The following is a 17272-nucleotide window of genomic DNA, read 5'->3' on the forward strand; positions in this document are numbered from 1 at the left end:
ATGACTTCTGGGGATGGGAGGGAATGCTGCTACAGATGTAGGGAGGTCAGCAGTGGTACAAGAATATTATTAATCTTGTTCTGGAAGTACAGCTACTAAGCCCAATACTGCATGGTGAAAAAGCAGTCACTTTAACATGCTCCAAAATAAAGTGGAGAACTACCCAGCTGTTAAGTTTCATAGGGACTCTGTGTGACAGTAAATGATAGATTGTGGGTGTCTCACACACAGCTTTGAAAAAAGTTTAATAGCTCAACTGATACAATTACCATCCTACCTGCAAATAATTTATCCTGTACAGAAATCAAAATACTGCTTTCTCTGGGCAAACAAGTGAATTTAGGGCCACTGTTATTAGAGACATGAATTCTTACTGAAAAAGTTTAAGGATTATTTTAAAGAACTTGTTCAATGAAGTGGAGTCACATCCACTATAATGAAAACAAAACTTATTTATAACACACTCCAGGTAAAAAAAAATAGTCCACTTGAAGCTTCCTGTTTCTATTCAATTCCTTCTTGTTTATCTTTGATAGCAACCTGTAAAACACAAGAAATAGATCACTAAAGGAATTCTGAACCAGAAAGTGATCTCATTTATTTCCTCTCTAAATGGGGTTTGAAGACCAATAATTTGAGCAAAACTGAGATTAAAAAATATTGAATCAGATTTTTTTTAACCCAAGTCATGTTCCGACGGAGAATGCATATTTATACAGGTTCATTACTGGAAGGCATTTACATGAAAAGAGGGTAAGTTTCAAAGGGTTTCCTGTGTGTCAACCACAGCAACTAATCTTTGAGATCTCAAAGAATAAAGCAGTTATGTTAAAACAAGTCACGGCTAGGACTCAATATAGCTTTAGTCTGAAATGTTTTTCAGACCAGTGGTATCTCAAACAATTTTAGAGGTTAAATAGACACTGTACAGCAAGGAATGGAGTAATTACAGAAGGGCACATAAGTGAAAAAGTTCTTGGCATGGGAAAGATTTCAAAGGCAGAATTTTTCAAGTAAGCTGTTCCAGACAACAGGCTTTCACACTTAAATGCTTGTGAAAAGGGAGAGAAAGCAAATGCTAGACACCTAGAGAGACAAGGTGTGTGAGAAAATGAACAAAATCTCAAGTGTCCTGTGGTAAAACAGCCAAATTCTGCTCCAGCTTAATGGAATTTACACATGGGTATTCAGAGCTGAATTGGGCTGATCATAAGTTACATTTTTCATACGAAAGCAACAGCTGTAAGGTTAACTACCATTTGTAAACCAGGTCACAGTTTCAGTAACTTTTCCCCACATTAGTGATACTTTACCCTGAATCTCTCCTCCAGAAGGGAGAGTTCACTGATCAGGTCCGTGATAGCATTGGTGAAAGCTTCCTGGGGACTGTAATCAGGAGTGGTCTGAACTCGAATGATGATTTTATGTTCCAGAGGATGTGGGACCTTGTATCCTGCAAACAACACCTGAGGGTCTTTCAGTAATTGCCTGAAATGGGAAGGGGGAAAGCATTTAGAGGATACAAGACGGATGACTTAAACAGTTACCTGCAAAATTTCTGTAAGATCCCAAAGCATGAAGTTGGGTCTGCCATAGATCACATCTTTCTAACAGACTAATTCAATCCTTGGAGAATTTTTCCAGAGGGCTAGAGGAAATGTTATGTCTATGCCCATCTCAGCTTGAGAGCAAGATTTATCTTATCCTAATAAGACGCAGTACACGCATTTCATAAAGCCACTGCACATTTTGGCAGCATTGACCGTTCCTACCTTAGAGGTCCAGGACTGGAACAGCAGGGATAATGGGAAATGCTTGACAAGCACTGAGCAGTGGTGGTCATGTGAACAAAGCACCAGGGTATAACTTAGAATCACCTTCAGCAAAGTCCATGCAGAAGAGCTATCAAAAGCATACTTCAATAATCTGATGCAGAGAGCCCAAGTTTAAAGGCAGCACTATTTACTCCTACCACTGGAGGCCACATGCTGCTGTTCTGAGTTCATAAATTACAGAAGGGACTTAAGCAAAAGACCTACTGCATCACCAGCTACGAATGGATTAGCCCCTGCCATGTCCAACTGTGTGAAGTCAACCTGGTTCAGCCCTGGAGATTCTTGAATTTCCTACACTGTTAAATTAAGAGTTTCTTGCTTCACTAGAATCACTGTGTACTGCTACAATGCTAATTTGTAATTTGAAGAAAAAAAAGGCATTTGCACCTTTGCCACCCAGATTGAGAATCATATTTTAAGGCCCGAGGTGCTCCCCAGATCATCTACTCTGACCTCCTGTATATCACAGGCCAATACCACCACCCAGCAACCAAAGTTAGACCAATGTATTACAGCCCACAGAAGACTAGACTATTATGTGCCACAGGCAGAGACCAAGATGCATCAGGCTCAGTAACAGCAGGGAAATGATCAAGTGAGATATAACCAGATAATTTAGGCAAGCAACCCGCACCCACATACTGAAAAGGAGGAGGGAAAGAAAAAAAAAGGATGAAGAAACGCGCCCCCCCCCCCCCCAGGTCACTGCCAGTTTCACCTGGGGGGAGACGTCTTACCACATTACAAAGAACCAACCTTAGCCTCTAACTTTTGGGTATCTGCTCACGCTATGCCCTAGAGCAGGGGTGGGCAAACTTTTTGGCCCGAGGGCCACATCAGAGTTGCAAAACCATATGGAGGGCTGGGTAGGGAAGGCTGTGCCCCCCAAATAGCCTGGCCCCCACCCACTTCCTGCCCCCTGACACATCCAAACCCCCTAACCACCCCCCATCCAACTGCTCCCTGCCCCCTTACCATGCCACTCCGAGCAGGACAGGCTTATTGGAAAGCCTGGGAGGTGGGCGGGCGCAAGCCATGCAGCACAACTGCAGGGGAGGGGCCAGGAGCTCAAGGGCTGGGCAGGACGATCCCGTGGGCCAAATGTGGCCATCAGTTTGCTCACCCCCGTGCTAGAGGTATGATTCACATGCTCACGTACACACAGTCTTGCTAGCCCTCATAGCGGCAGAAGTACAAACCTGCCTGAAAACGGGGGGTGGGGGGTCCGCTGCAGACATGCTGCTATTCCTGCTCACGCCAGGAGCTCGCACCAGCATGTGCACATGAGCAGAGGAACTGAACCCCTAGCTCAACGTTTTACACGTGGTGGTAAAAAGGGCCACAATGAGAAGTGGGTGTCAATGAACATAATTTCACATCCCTAACTACCACAACTAGGCCTGCAGACATCACCCAAACATGCTATTGAAACTGACTGGTTGCTAGTTATCCGGTGTTTATGGTTAGAGTCACCTTGGCAATCTTCCCAGCTAAACTAAGCTACTGCATCCCCATTAGAACTTTACTTCTAACCCTGTGCAACAGGAATGGGTTTTACTTACGACTTGATGATATTTCCAAGCGTGTGGTCTTCCTTGTTGATTGTAAACAAACAGGCGTTTGGTACTTTTGTGTCCTTATTAATTGTGATTCTGAGTAAAAGAAAAATACTAGTGTTAAAGCAAGTGATGTTATCGAACATCAAACCAAACCAGTCTGTGCTTTCAGTCAAACACAGTTATCTTGAGAGTCCCACCAGATTGAGCCTTTTGTACCTGTTTTGGACAAAGTTATGAAGTCAATATGGGATCATAATGATCCTTACATAATTCATGTCATCCCTACAGCCTTGCTAATGCAGCACAACAGAGACAGAAGAAAACAAATGAATTTCAGAGCCCAGTTTACTTCTTTAAGAATTACTGTTATAGCAATTGCATCCCACACAGCTGTAGCTGTATATGGTTATTGGCAAGGGAGAATTTTTTTTAATGTACCCAAAGTTACTCAGCACAGTGCACTAATAAAAAGGTAATTTAGCAGATAATTTGAAAAGCTCTGTGGGTGAATTACAGAATAATTCGTCAACCCCAAAACTGCACCATTTTTAAATTATAGCTTCTAAATGTCACTTCACAATGAATACTGTAAACGGAAAAACATTCTATACTTTAGAGCTGTTTGCCAAATTGTCTATTGAGGAGACGCTGCCTTTAATAATTCAGATCTTTTTTTAGAAGATTTAGCTTGTCAATTTTTCCCCCCGTCTTTAATCCATTTGTATTTCTGAAAGTTTCTCACTTAACCCATAACTTTGACTCATTATGCAACTCAGAGACTAGGTAAAAGGTGCAACATGCAACAAATGCACAACTCAGACACTGTCTCACAGATTGTCATTTTGCAGCTGCGAAAACATAGCCATACGTACGAAATGTCAAGGCAGAACAGAGCAGGTGTCTGAAATGAAAGGACTTGATTGGGACATACTTGGTTTTGACTGCATGTCCTAGGACTGTGTACACCAATGAAACATCTCTAAACTGGAAATATATACATGGTCTGCCACCTAATTAAAAGTCCCTCTGCCAATTGTTGAGATTTTACAATAATAGAAATGTAAGGATAGAAGGAACCTCTAGAGCTCATCTAGTCCAGCAGTCTGAAGCGGGAGTCCACAAGCGGTTTCAGGGGGTCTGCAATCCCTGGTCTAGTCCAATCCCTGGTCTAGTTCAGCCCCTGCGCTGAGGGAGGTTTAGGTAATCCTAGACCAACCCTGACAAGTATTTGCTAAACATTCTTAAAAACCTTCCATGATGGGTATTCCACAACTTCTATAGGTAACATGTTCCAGTGCAGAACTAGTCTTAGGGTTGGAAAGTTTTTCTTACTATCTAAGCTAAACCTCCTTTGTTGCAAACCAAGCCAATTACTCACACACACCCCCCCAGCCTTTAGTAGGCATTGGAGATCAGTTGTTCTCTCTCTGGTACTAACACACCTTTTACATATTTGAAGACTGGTCAGGTCTTTCCCACCCTTCTCTTTTCCGGACTAAATATGCCCAATTCTTTCAACCTGCTCTCATCAGTCACATTTCCTAACCCTCTTATTATTTCTGTTGCTCTGCTGAGCATTCTTTCCAGTTGGTTCACATCTTTCTGAAAGTGTAGTACCCAAAACTAGACATAACACTCCAGCCGAGGCCTCACCAGTAGCAAGTAGAGTGGGCAGATTACCTCCGGTGTCTTACAACACTCTTGTAAAAACACCCCAGAATGATATTTTCTTCTGTGCAATAGCGTCACACTGCTGATTCATATTCAATTTGTGATCCACTATAATCCCAAAAAGAAAAGGAGTACTTGTGGCACTTTAGAGACTAACAAATTTATTTGAACATAAGCTTTCATGAGCTACAGCTCACCGATATCCATTTCTGCAGTACTAGACATTATTCCCCATTTTGTATTAATGCATTTGATTTTTCCTTCCTAAATGCAGTTCTTTGATCTTGTTGAGTTCAGATCAGTCCTCTAATTTCTCAAGGTCATTTTTAGTTCTAATCCTGTCCTCCAAAGTGCTCCCAGCGTGGTGTCATCCCCACTTTATCAACCTATTCTTCACTGCATTGTTCAAGTCGTTAATGAAAATGTTGATTTGCCCCAGACCCCTGTGTGATCCCACAAGGCATCCCCCCGGCTGGCCAGCAAGCCATCGGTAAGGGGCCAGTAGGATCTTGGACCCAGCTGGGCGCTCCGTTTTATGAAAGGGGCTAATTCCCCAGCACTGCCCCAGCCCCGCCTGATGGGGCCAGCAGCTCCCTTGGCACAACTGGCTCGAGGTGGTTTTCGGCTCCCGCCGCCCCCGCACAGGGAGGCCGGACGCTGGAGGGGGGCAGCGGACGGGCCGCGGGGCGGCCACGCCACAGAGCGCGGCTGAGCAGAGGGGCAGGAGTCGCCGGCAGAGCCTGGCAGCGGCCGGGGTCCCCGCAAAGCAGCCCCCGCGCCAAGGGCGGGCCGAGCCCGCTCGGGGGGCTGGAAGGGGGCCCCCGGGGGACCGGTGTCTGACGCTGCCCGGCTCGGGGGGTTGGAAGGGGGCCCGGAGCGGGGGGCATCTGACGCTGTCCGGCTTGGGGCGTTGGAAGGGGGCCCCGGGGGCTGGCGCTGGCCAGCTGGGGGGGGGGGGCGGGGAGAGACGGAAGGGGGTCCCGGGGGGGCGGGGGGCTGGGGCTTCCCGGCTCTCGGGGTTGGAAGGGGGCCCCGGGGCCCCGGTGTCTGGCGCTGCCCAGCTCGGGGGGTTGGAAGGGGGCGGGGGGGTTGAAGGGGCCCCCCCGGGGGGGGGCGTCTGGCGCTGCCCGGCTCGTAGGGGCGGAAGGGGGCGTGGTGGGGTTGGAAGAGGCAAGGGGGGGCGTCTGGCGCTGCCCGGCTCGGGGGGGGGGGCGGAAGGGGGCGGGGTGTGTGTCTGGCGCTGCCGGGCTCGGGGGGTTGGAAGCGGACGGGGGGGGGTCTGACGCTGCCCGGCTTGGGGGGTTGAAGGGGGCCCCCGGGGGGGGGTCTGACGCTGCCCGGCTCGTAGGGGCGGAAGGGGGCGTGGTGGGGTTGGAAGGGGCAAGGGGGGGCGTCTGGCGCTGCCCGGGTTGGAAGGGGGCCGGGAGGGGGGAGTCGAAGGGGGCCTCGGGGGGGTCGAAGGGAGCCCGGGGGGGGCGTCTGGCGCTGCCCGGCTCGGGGGGATCGAACTCGGGCCCTCACAGCGGCTGGGCCCCGTCCCCCGCACTCACTTCTTCTCCCCCTCGAAGAGCAGGAAGGACTCGAAGGCCGGCGGGGCGTTCATCCTGCGGCGGTAACCAGCTCAGCTTCCAGCAGCGCCGAGCTCAGCTTCCGCTTCCGGGAGCGCCCAGGGCCCCGCTACTTCCGCTTCCGGGGCACTACGCGGCGGCGGCGGCGCTCCGGGCCACCCGCGAGGAGAAATGGCCGCTCAGCCTGGCCGCGGGGCCCCGCCCTCAGCCACAGAAACACCATCGTCAGCACCTCCCCCCCCCGCTGTGACGCCGTGGCAACGCCCACCAGCGTCACCCATGGCAACACCAACGGCCGGGGCACCGCCCCCACCAGCGTCACCAGCGCCGTCGCCGGGGGCAGCCGCGCGCCTCGGGGGACGCGGCCCGTCGCGATTGATGGCAACGCCGCCAGGGGGCCCCCGCCCCGGGCCGCAGCCGCCAGCAGGAGCCGAGGCCCCGGCGGGCCCTGCCCGGGGCAGCCCCTCCCCCCCCGCGCTCAACCCACTGGCGGGAGATGCTGGCAGGGAAGGAAAAGCGAACCCCGGGCCTCATGCTCGAAGGGGGGTTTCTTGTGCATTCCCCGCCACAGCTATTGCTCCAGCCTCGCTTCTGGGCAGTGGCCGGGAAGGCAGAGGCCGTGGTTCCTCCCGTCGACCCCGGTCTCCTCTGGCGTCTGTTGCCTTAGGCCATCTACACCGACTGAGGGCTAAGCCACCTCTGCCGTGAAGGCCCCAGCCCCTCTCCAAAGGGACACATGTTCCGGGGCCAGCGGCTGGGCAGCTGGGGCCCTCCACCGAGCGGGTGGAGGCCCTGCGCTGCGCTAAATGATAAGAGGTGTCAGAGCAGCAGCAGCCACGCGTCCTCCTTTCCTTTTTTAAAATGATAACAGTACACGGAACAGCAGCTCGAACCTGGGGCATTAGCCGTCCAGTCAATGGAGGGTCCACGTGATCCAGCAGGGGCCCTGTTCTGACACCCCAATGGCCACGAAGAACCAGACTGTTCGGAAGCAGCGCTTTAGTCAGTGCAGGACACCGAGTAGGAGCCAGGCCCCCGGCTCAATAGTTTCAGAGCATCCGTTTATCTGGGCCTGAAACGTGGGTCAGGTGGTAGTGGCCAGTCTGCATTTCTACAGCACCTTGCGCCGGGGATGTGAAAGCACCTTTCAGACAGGAAGCCATTATAGAGATAGGGTTTTGCATTTCCTGGGATCAAGACCCACTTGACAGGTAAGTAGGCTTTACAAGACCCCTGACAGATCGACATAGGGAGTGAAAATCTGCCTTCAGTGACTGCCAATAGGATCGCAATGGAGAACTTAGTTTAGCCTAATAAATGTTATCCACAATTACAGATCAGAAAAAACAGACACAAAAGTCAAGGCCCTGGCTTTCAGAGGTGCTGAACCTCTGCAGCTCGCACTGACTCTTGCAGGTGGATGCCAAGTGCTTCTAAAAAAGCAGCAATTTACCTAGGGTGGGGGGAGATGGGAATAGAAGCAGGAGTCCTGGCTCAGAATCACCTGCTCTAATGAACCACTTCCCCAACTCTTCTTCCTCAAGGTGTGGAATGGTCCCTGAGCAGCCAGCGGTAACCACGTACCATGCAGTGGGGTCTAAGGTGCTGCCTTGTCCATGTTCATTCAATAAGCTGAACCTGCATTCCTTTACCACGGCTACAACCCAGTGAGACATATGGATGTACAGCTCAGTGACACTGGTTAGAAATTCCAGGTGGCAGCCAGCACCTCCAGTTACCCAATACTGTGCACCACCATTGCGCCTTTCATCAGAAGGTCGCAAAGCACTTTAACAAAAGGGGAAGCCTCATCATCTCTATTTCAGAGATGGGAAAACTGAGGAACACAGCAGGGTCAAAGGACTTGCCGCAGCTCACACTGTGGGTCAGTAGCAGAAGAGCGAATGGAATCCAGGCCACCTGGCTCCCAGTCCCCTGCATTAGCAAATTTCCCCTCCTTTGCTGTGGATGCATCAGCCTGTACATTACAACTGGCTTCAGTGCACCACAGAGTCATTTTGACCCTGGTGAGACAAACCCAGGCTGAAGCAGCTCAGCTATAAGATTGCATTGAGGAATTACGATTTCACATCAGATCAGGCTTGACAAAACAGCTGGATCTTGACTGAAAGGTAAAAATAATAGTGGAGAGACTCCCTAGTGCAACCCTGGCAGAGGTGAGATGTGAAAGCTTCTGTGGTACCTTCTGGATGGAGCACAGGCCACACATCCCGCTCTGGGGACTAGTGAAAGCACAAGAGGGTCATTGACCAGTTGCTCACTAATGGAGACACGCTAAGCTAGCAGAAGTCCATGGCTTGGCTTTTTGAGCAGCAGGGCAATATGTGTGAGAGCACACGGTGTCGAGGGAGTTCCCGTTGCAAAGATGTCTGGTGTTGGCAGCTCTGATAGATGCAGAGGGACCAGGTGAGCACAGCGAGAGGCAGTGGCATCACCCCGATGGAGTGGCTCACTCCAGGAGTCACGTCTGCAGCTCCAGGAGGCAGTTTCTGTCCCGATCAGTTAGGGTGCCTGAGCTGAAGAGGGCTGTGTGATGGGCGTCTTCGAGGTCCTGCAGCACCTGGAATAGCCTCGTGGGTCTATCCACGTTTTCAGGGTCTGTGGAGGTGCAAGGAAGCAAAAAGAATTGGACTGATGCTTGCACAGCAGCTGCTGACAACACTACCAGCCCCAAGGATCACCAGAAGAGACAGCACCACCCAGAAATTTGAGCCCGCTTCCAGCAGCGGAGGATGATAGCTAGGGCTGGTTGAAAATTTTGATAGCCATGGTTGATGGCGAGGACAGGGAACTATTACAAGGTAATGTGGCGTTGTCTGGGAAAAGGGAGAAGAGTGCCGGTTATTAGATGTATTGCGAAATCTCAGCACATGCCCAGGTGGTAGTGATGGGTACCTTGGAAAGATTAATCAAACAAAACAATACCTCCACTTTGGCTCAGAAGAACATTTTCATTTTTCTCCGTCAAAATCTCCAGGTACTTTTCCCTTAAGGGAGAAAGATGAAACAATAATGGGTTTTCAGGTGTAATCCACAATTAACTGATTAGCCCCACCATATTGAAAGCCAAGAGGCCAGAAGTTTCAATCCTGCACAATGCCACCGATAACAGGAGTTGAAGACAATTGGCATCTCATGAGATGGTCAGGACTTTGCAAGTTTAAGATGTATGTGTCTGCTCCCCTTGGCTAACTCTGACACATGGTGGCTTCTTCTAAACACCTTTGAGCAGCCATCCCAGCCTCATGTATATGTCCATCCCTCTGCTTACCCACACTTTCTTCTCTGGGATGGAGCCCCAGTGGATGCTCAGGAAGGAGGAACTGTTCAGGGTGATACAGGGTGTAGACAGAAGGACAGGGACAGTCAGAAAGGGAACACTGAGGGTGAGTTTCAGAAGGAGTTCCCGCACAGTGAGTTCCTTAAGATAATGGAAGAACCTCCCAAGGGAAACAGTGAAAGCCCCATCGCTTGGGGCATTTAAACTAGAATGGACAGAGCACTGGTAAATAAACTGAAGGGAACAATCCTGGCCTGGGGATGGGCGAGATGGGACCTAACAGGAATTCCAATCTCCAATTTCTAGGCTAGTCACTAATGACTCATCTCTTTCTGCACAGGATCCCAAGGCTGCAGACCAGTGTAGAGGGGGGCCCTGGGGTATCTCCCTCACCCTGGCTTCAGTCAGAACGCCTGGGACATGTACACAGACAGGTACAAACTCCAGGCCAGTTCCAGCCAGACCTTTGAAATAGAGCAGAGCCCTGGGCCTTAGGCAGATTGCCAGGGGCAGAGTGTTGGCCCCTGGGACACAACTCACTGTGCTGATTGGCCCCCTCCCTCCTTGGGGCCACAGAGATGGTCCCCCGTGAGTAAGAAGACAGTGTGCGACACTTGTTTCATGCTTACAGGGCCCAAAGATGATCCCTGCATGCAAACTCCTAGAGGGAAACAGCCCCAGTCATGCCGCACAAATCAAATGACTCACCTCATTAATTCCCTCACTCCAAACAGGTGTCTAAAAATTAACTGAGACTCTAGATCTGGATCCAGGGGGTCATTCCATTCCTGCAGGGTGACTCCGTGCCGGGTTTTATCACATCCCAAACCTAGACGACAGCAGCCAGGACACAGATGGTTAATTTGAGGTGGGCTGGCAAAGGCCACCTGTTGGTATCGGAGTGGTGCCCTCTAGTGGATGTAAGAGCCCACGAGTTTAACTACACTCCCGCAGGCATTCTGCGACTTCCCTGCCCTCCCCCTGCTCTGGCTTCCCTGGAGGAGGGAGTGTCCGGGCGTTCCCAAGACATCAATAAAGCAAATGAACACAGTTCCGTGCCCAGGGGGACAGGAACAATACTCCTGCACCTGAGCTGTGGCCTGCACTACAAACTCATGTCGGTATAGCGTGGTCACCCATCCAACCGAACTCCCAGTGTAGCCACCAGCGGGACGGCTTCTCCTACCGCCTCTCGGGGAGGTGGAGCACCTATGCTGACGGGAGATGCTCTTGCAGGTGCGTCTTCACTACAGCGACGCAGCTGCACTGGTGCGGCCTCGTAAGCCTAGAGAAGCCCTGAGCCAAGGGGCTCCAAGCCCTATTGGCAGACAACCGGGGAGCTCCACAGCTAAAAGCACGAGCAGACGACCCACACGTCCCTAGTTTGGGCTGTACCAATCACAGCCTCTGTGGGTCAGGCAGAGAGGGGAACCCATAACACCCACCCACCTGTAGCATAGACACACGCTTTACACCCAGGCATGCACCTCACAGATGGGGCCCAAAGGCACAGAGAGGTCAGGTGACTTGCCCAAGGTCACACAATGAGGCAATGGCAGAACTACAGCCCTACAATCCACCCAAGAGCCATGCCTCTCTGCTCTCATCCCCGGACTCCCTCGCCTTCCCCTTGCTGGCAGGGGGTCAGGCAAGCACATTACCGGTTTTATCCTTTTGGTGGCAGCAGGTCCATTTGTCTCCTTTGAACACTCCCGGGTGATAGGAGCACAGCATCTCGGTGTTGTTCCCGCAGACTTTCCTCAGGGCCGAGAGCCACTGGTTCAGCTCATTGACACACTGAAACAGACACACACAGCGGGGGCTGCCCTATGTCCCTGCAACACCGGCCACTGAGTGACTGGAGGGTCCCCACTCACAGCCCCCAGCATCACTTGGCCTGCAGCCCATTGGCATTGCCCAGCACAATAGCGCGCCAGCCTGGGAGCAAAGCAAAGGGCCCCATCTGTGGCGTGACAGCCATACATGGCACTAGTCTTTCCCGGGGAGCCTCCTCCCCGAAACAGCCGGCCTCACCGCCCAGCATAAGAGCCTCTTCTGGCCCCTAGGACTGACTGGCTGCGTCGCTCTCCGCACTGCTGCTCACATGTTCTCAGCCTCTCACTCGAGCTGTGTGGCCAGCCTGCGGGCATAGAACCCAGGAGTCCCGATCCCCAGGCCCGCTGCGCTGTCAGGGAAGGGGGACGACTCCCGACACCCACGGCCAGGCCCATGAGTTCCAGTCTCCGTTCAGACTGGAGCAGTCTGCTGCACATCCTCTTCCTCTGTGAGTTGTGGGCTGAGCGCCATCACTCGATCTGTGAACAGACACCCCCCTGGCCTGGGTGACCATCCCACCTTGCACTGCAGATAGGCCATCTCCAACTGCCCCGCCTCGTCAGTATAGATGATCTGCATCACGTGGGAGCTGCCAAAGCTTTTCTCCTCCACCTTCTCAGCCGCCCGGATGTTGGACAGGGTGATGAAGGAGCTTTTCTGAAATGAAGGGGTGGGCAGGAGCCATGGAAATGTCAGGAGGGGAGAAGGGGTGGGGGCCAGCCCAGCAGAGCAGGCCCCACAGCAGAGCCCAGGAGATCTGAGCTCGCCCAGGGAGAGGCCATGCCCTCCTTAGAGGGGGCTTCACAGGAGAAAGCTCAGTCGGAGGCTGGCTCCATGCTGACCCCCCCCCCGCCCCAGACTCTAGAGACAATGCAACCAGATCCTGACACCAGTGGATCTCCTGCACTGCAGAACCGTTGACCGTGCTTCTCTGGCCCATGCTCTGCAGGTCGGACCAGGTGATCCAAGCAGCCCATTCTGCCTTTCAGATCTTGACTGGATGGGCAGAAAAAGCCTTCAAGGCCCTGGGGGGGTGGCTCTGGCCAGTTCTCTCCCCCCTGACCAGTTCACCCACCCCTGGCGCTTTGTACATGTTCCTGAATTCTCAACACCACCCCCAGAAGCCAGCAGTTCAGCTCCACGTCACAGATGGGCAAATGGAGGTACAAACCCAGCTCTCAGTCCCAGCAGTGTGAGCAGAGTCTTTGCCCCGTGTCACTGCCATGTGTCAGGGGGAATGTGCCCTGCCTTGAATATCCCCTAGAGCACAGTGCTCCCAGGGGGCTCATGGCGACCCTGGCAGCAAAGGCTGGGATGGGGGTTGAGCAGGGAAGCAGCTTCCATCTGTCCGCCTGGTCCAGGCAAAGCGGAGTGTCCACCTGAGGCCCCACAGCCACTTCTCTTCCACGATCAGTGCAGCCCAACCGAAGACGTGGGACCAGCAGCTGCCTCCCTGAGCTGGGCCCATCCAGGCTGCAAACCACTCCCCGCTAATGGCAGGGTGCGTCCCCCTTACCTTGGAGTTGGGTGTCTTGGCAAAGCTGAGGGCCTCACTAGTTAACGAGAAATAGAGTTTCTTAAAGGAGGAGAGCAGCGGCCCTTTGCCTTTGCTCTTGTGGATGAATAAAGGCCCCTCCTTCACAACCAGCGTCTGCGCCTTCGGCTGGTCCATCTCTGCAAGCAACAGGGACGCCCTCAGAACCAGACAGCTGCCACTTAGCCCCCGGGCAGCTGCAGACCTCAAAGCACCTCAGAGCAGAGTCTCCCAGAGCGATTCACATTTCACAGCCAGGGCACGCAGCACGGCCGGGACAAGCACGCAAGTCTCCTTCCCAAGGTGGTGCCCTGTCCGCTGGAGCACACCGCCTGCAGGCGGGGCCGCCTGCGACAAAGATGGCCATTTCCTGCACTGTCCCTAGAAATCCTTCTTGGGAGTGGAGTCCATTGTATTAAGAATGCACAGTTTATGTATCGCTGTGGGATTGTACGTAATGCCTTGGGGCAGACGGGACCAGTGTGAACCCGGGGGAGTGTTCTGCACTCCCAGGGAGCCTTTGAAACAATGAGCCAGACAAGAATGAACTCTGGGGACAAACAATTAAGTGGGTTGCCCAGGGAGAGAGAGAGAGTGTGCGCGTGCCCCAACGTACCCCCCTCTGGTTATGCAAAGCCCCAATCTTCTGCAGCCCCACCCTGAGGAGAGAGGTTGCGTCTGTGGTTCACTCTTGTATGAGCCAAAGGCCCCAGCTGTATAGAGGAAAGGCTAACCTACGTGTGTGTTCCGAGCAGAGGCCGCCATGACTCGCAACCACAGAAAACCGCCTGGGGGCGGTGCGAAGGACCCATCGCCGGCCAGACTGATCGCCCCTTGCTGGAGCCCATCTCAGGTAACTCTATTAGTACACGTGTAGGTTATTTTTATTGGTTTTCAGGCTGTCACCTGAAGACCAGCGTGTGTGCTTAGAAAGGGCTGTGTGGTACCTGATCCCCATGGGAAATTCTCCTGTCCTAGCCTCTGGAGGGGAAACAAAGTGCAGACATTGACCTTTTAAACAGCCTGGCTTGCTGGGGTTATCACAGCATAGGCAGGGGACTGTATTGCCTGGGGAAACCTGACTCAGGTGGGCATGAGATGTGGGTCCCATCCAAGAAAGGGGGTGGCTGGGGCCCAAAGCCTAAAAGTGGGTGTCTTTGCTGAACCATGGAGCAGGAATACAGGTCCCCTGACCTGTGACACAGGCTACTTCATTGATCCCAGTCTGATCTACCTGGCTCTATCCATCTAGGCTAAGCAGAGAGACAGAGTCCCAGCGTTCTACTTGTGGGGGCCAGAAGCTGCTATGCTTTTAGAAGAGGGATTCAGCCCAAAACCACACCAGTGACGGCGAATCCCCCCCAAGCCAGATGGAGCGAGGTGTGGGGTCCTTAGACCAACTGGTTCCAGCAGATCCATTCACCTTCCTTCTCCTCGATGTCTATGAGCTTGGTGATGAACTCCTTCATCTGGGAGATGCTCTGCTGGATGGTGGGCTGCAGAGGGGCCATCCAGCCTTCCTTGGCCCGGCTCGCCGCAGCGTCCATGTTCCCCACAGTCTGGATAGCCTGGCACCAAACGAGAGGGAAGGATCACAGCACGCCACCCGAGCTGCCCACAGCTGTGTGCTCTGGGCAAAGCTGGGGCAGTTACACTCTGCCCGACATCAGGGCAGGAATAGAACCCAGGAGTCCTGATTCTCAGTCCCCTGCTGTAGAGAAATGGGCAGCTGGACACAAGCAGACTCTGTGGTTCTCTCTGGCTGTGTGAGTGGCTGATGCAGCCCACTGCTGCTTGGAGTCCCCCAAATGTCCTGGCCTCACTCAGAGAGCTGCAGGAAGGCTAGCTGACCCCACTGCCGCCTCCCACCCAAGGGGAGCATGACACACTGGGTCAGCAGGCAGTGAGGGCTGCCCGGCATCCTGCGGCAGGTGGGCTGCTTGGGGGAATACTGCCTGTGCTCCCATGCCAGCCCCTCGGCTTAGCCGATTGGAAATGCTGCATTGGGAAGTGCTGGCAGGGTCCCTTATGGACACAGACACCTCCCCTACACCAAATGGAGCGCAGCCTGGGGCAACATGGGACTTACTTTGGCTAGGAGCAGCAGGGTCCGACTGGTGCGGGCATCTGCATGCTTCTCCCGCAGGTGGAAGAGCTTGGGGGACATGATGGCAGGAGAGAAGAAGCGGAGGCAGAGGAAGCTGGTGACGGCAATGAACTTCACGTTCTGCAGGAGGAGAGTGGTCAGGGAGGGGTGTCGGCAGGGAGACAGAGAAGGAAACCGCTCATTAAATACCAATAGCAGCAACTTAACCATCCCCCTGGGAGGCCATGTGTCTGTCAGCTAATCTCTGTGTAAGCACAATCAGAATCAGGCCCCCCAAGCCTCCTTGGGCCAGCAGCATCAAAGTGCTTTAGCAAATATAGAGCATATTCTCCTGCCACTGTAATGCAGCCACCTCTGGGGTGGAACAAACATGCCAGCTGTTTGCAGTTTAAGTTGACTGCAGGATTCTTCCCCACTATTGGTTGTATTTAGCCGAAAACCCCATTTTCCGTCACAGAGCAGTTTAATTTCTGACCAGCCGTGCAGGCCACCATTGCTTCATTAATTGCCCAGAGGGAAGAGCGCCCCCCACTGAACCACAGTGCTGCTCCTTGCAGCTCCCACCTCAGCGGGCCCTGCACTGGAGCCCATCTTGGTCCAGACTCAAACAAGGCTGCGATTTCCAGCCAAGGCCACCCCCCTCCCATCACTGCTGTGTCTGAGCAGCAGGCTTTGGGCAGCTGCTGCCTGGTGGGTTAAGTTGTTCTGCAGCCTCACAGCCAATGCCTGTTGGAAGCCAGCCACAGCACGGGACAGCCAGGTCCCCTGGGGAGAGTCACGGTCTCTCTGGCAGTGAAACATCACCATCCCCGTCTCTGTGTTGGGCTGGCCTCCCTCTGGGCCAGTGACAGAAAGGGATGGGGAGGGCCTGGCAACCAACCTTGTGTTTGTTCTCCGGGAAGTGCTCCTCGACCCGCTTGAAGAGCTGCCTGAAGGTGGCGCGGACGGTGGCAGGACACATCCTCACTGACTTGGCGATGGAGATGAGCAGGTCGGTCAGGTAGGACTGCAGGTGCTGGGTGCTCTGCTGGATCACCTCGCTCTCCGTCTGGATCCGATGGAGCCCGGAGCACCTGCCGGGCGAGCCGCAGGGACACAGTCAGGAACGCACACTGGGGGAGACCGTGTGCGTAAGCATGAGTGGTCTCTGCAGCCACACAGCTGCGGTGCAGGGCTGCCAATCCACATGCTTCAGGACACATGCTGGCCACCGGCTGGGGTCAGGAAGGATTGCTCCTGAAGAGTCTAGCGCAGCGTGATGTGGGATATAGGACGCTGAACTAGCTGGACCATCACCGGGTGAGTTAGCTCCCTTCTTCCTAAGTCATCAGCCAATCCCCTGGCATTGGTGTGGCTCTGTTTAGAGACAGGCCTGAGAACGAAGTCAGGAGTGAGCCGGAGGTTTGGTCTGGGCTCCTCTCTAGCCCTGGGATTCCTTTACTGGCCCCCTCCAGGGGCCCAGAGTAGAGAGAGAGAGAGAGAGAGAGAGAGAGAGATTTGCAGCCAGGGAGTTACAGGCTTTAGGAGAACGCTCTGTTTGGAGGGGGAACGTTAGGCAGGTTTGTGATCCACACAGAATCTAGGGCCTGATCCTCAGCTGGTGTCAGTCAGTGTAGATCCATTGACGTCAATGGAGTGATGCCACACGACACCAGCTGGCCCCTTAGGGTACATCTACACAGCAAACCCCCCACCCCCAGGTCAGCTGACTTGGCCTCACGCTGAATAGCTGTGTCGATGTTCAGGCTCGGGTGGGAGCCCGGGCTCTGAAACCCAGCAAGGGGGGAGGGTCTCAGCGCCCAGGCTCTAGCCTGGGCCCGAATGTCTACACTGCTCTTTTAGCCCCACAGCGCAAGCCCCA

At 53.5% G+C, this 17272-nt stretch overlaps 2 protein-coding genes across 3 annotated transcripts in view; both read right to left on the minus strand.

Annotated features, from left to right (window-relative positions):
- Window positions 1-226: 226 nt before the first annotated feature.
- Window positions 227-6815, minus strand: POLR2J (RNA polymerase II subunit J). Its single transcript, XM_084650960.1, has 4 exons — window positions 6616-6815; window positions 3398-3487; window positions 1314-1488; window positions 227-540 (listed from the first exon to the last, which is right to left on the minus strand). Exons 1-4 carry the CDS (start codon window positions 6666-6668, stop codon window positions 505-507), a joined length of 354 nt encoding a protein of 117 aa, XP_084507086.1. The 5' UTR covers window positions 6669-6815; the 3' UTR covers window positions 227-504.
- A 1871-nt stretch (window positions 6816-8686) lies between these two features.
- RASA4B (RAS p21 protein activator 4B) overlaps window positions 8687-17272 on the minus strand; it is a 48633-nt gene continuing 40047 nt past the window's right edge. For both annotated transcript variants that reach the window (XM_084650944.1, XM_084650943.1), the window contains exons 13-21: window positions 16292-16484; window positions 15394-15531; window positions 14728-14872; window positions 13287-13444; window positions 12290-12427; window positions 11596-11731; window positions 10643-10763; window positions 9580-9641; window positions 8687-9252 (exon numbers count right to left, since the gene is read on the minus strand). In XM_084650944.1, coding sequence (XP_084507070.1) covers window positions 9116-9252; window positions 9580-9641; window positions 10643-10763; window positions 11596-11731; window positions 12290-12427; window positions 13287-13444; window positions 14728-14872; window positions 15394-15531; window positions 16292-16484 — 1228 coding nt within the window. In that variant the 3' untranslated portion in view covers window positions 8687-9115. The remainder of the gene's footprint in view (window positions 9253-9579; window positions 9642-10642; window positions 10764-11595; window positions 11732-12289; window positions 12428-13286; window positions 13445-14727; window positions 14873-15393; window positions 15532-16291; window positions 16485-17272) is intronic.

This window comes from Lepidochelys olivacea, assembly GCF_965140295.1.
Source record: "Lepidochelys olivacea isolate rLepOli2 genome assembly, chromosome: 17".
NCBI lineage: Eukaryota > Metazoa > Chordata > Testudines > Cheloniidae > Lepidochelys > Lepidochelys olivacea.

Coding starts and splice junctions, on each gene's coding strand:
- POLR2J (XM_084650960.1), bottom strand. CDS start 6,668: ATGAACGCCCCGCCGGCCTTCGAGTCCTTCCTGCTCTTCGAGGGGGAG. Junction 3,488..6,615: donor CTCTTCGAGGGGGAGAAGAA/GTGAGTGCGGGG, acceptor TCTTTTACTCAG/AATCACAATTAATAAGGACA. Junction 541..1,313: donor TTCTGGAGGAGAGATTCAGG/GTAAAGTATCAC, acceptor TGTGTTTTACAG/GTTGCTATCAAAGATAAACA.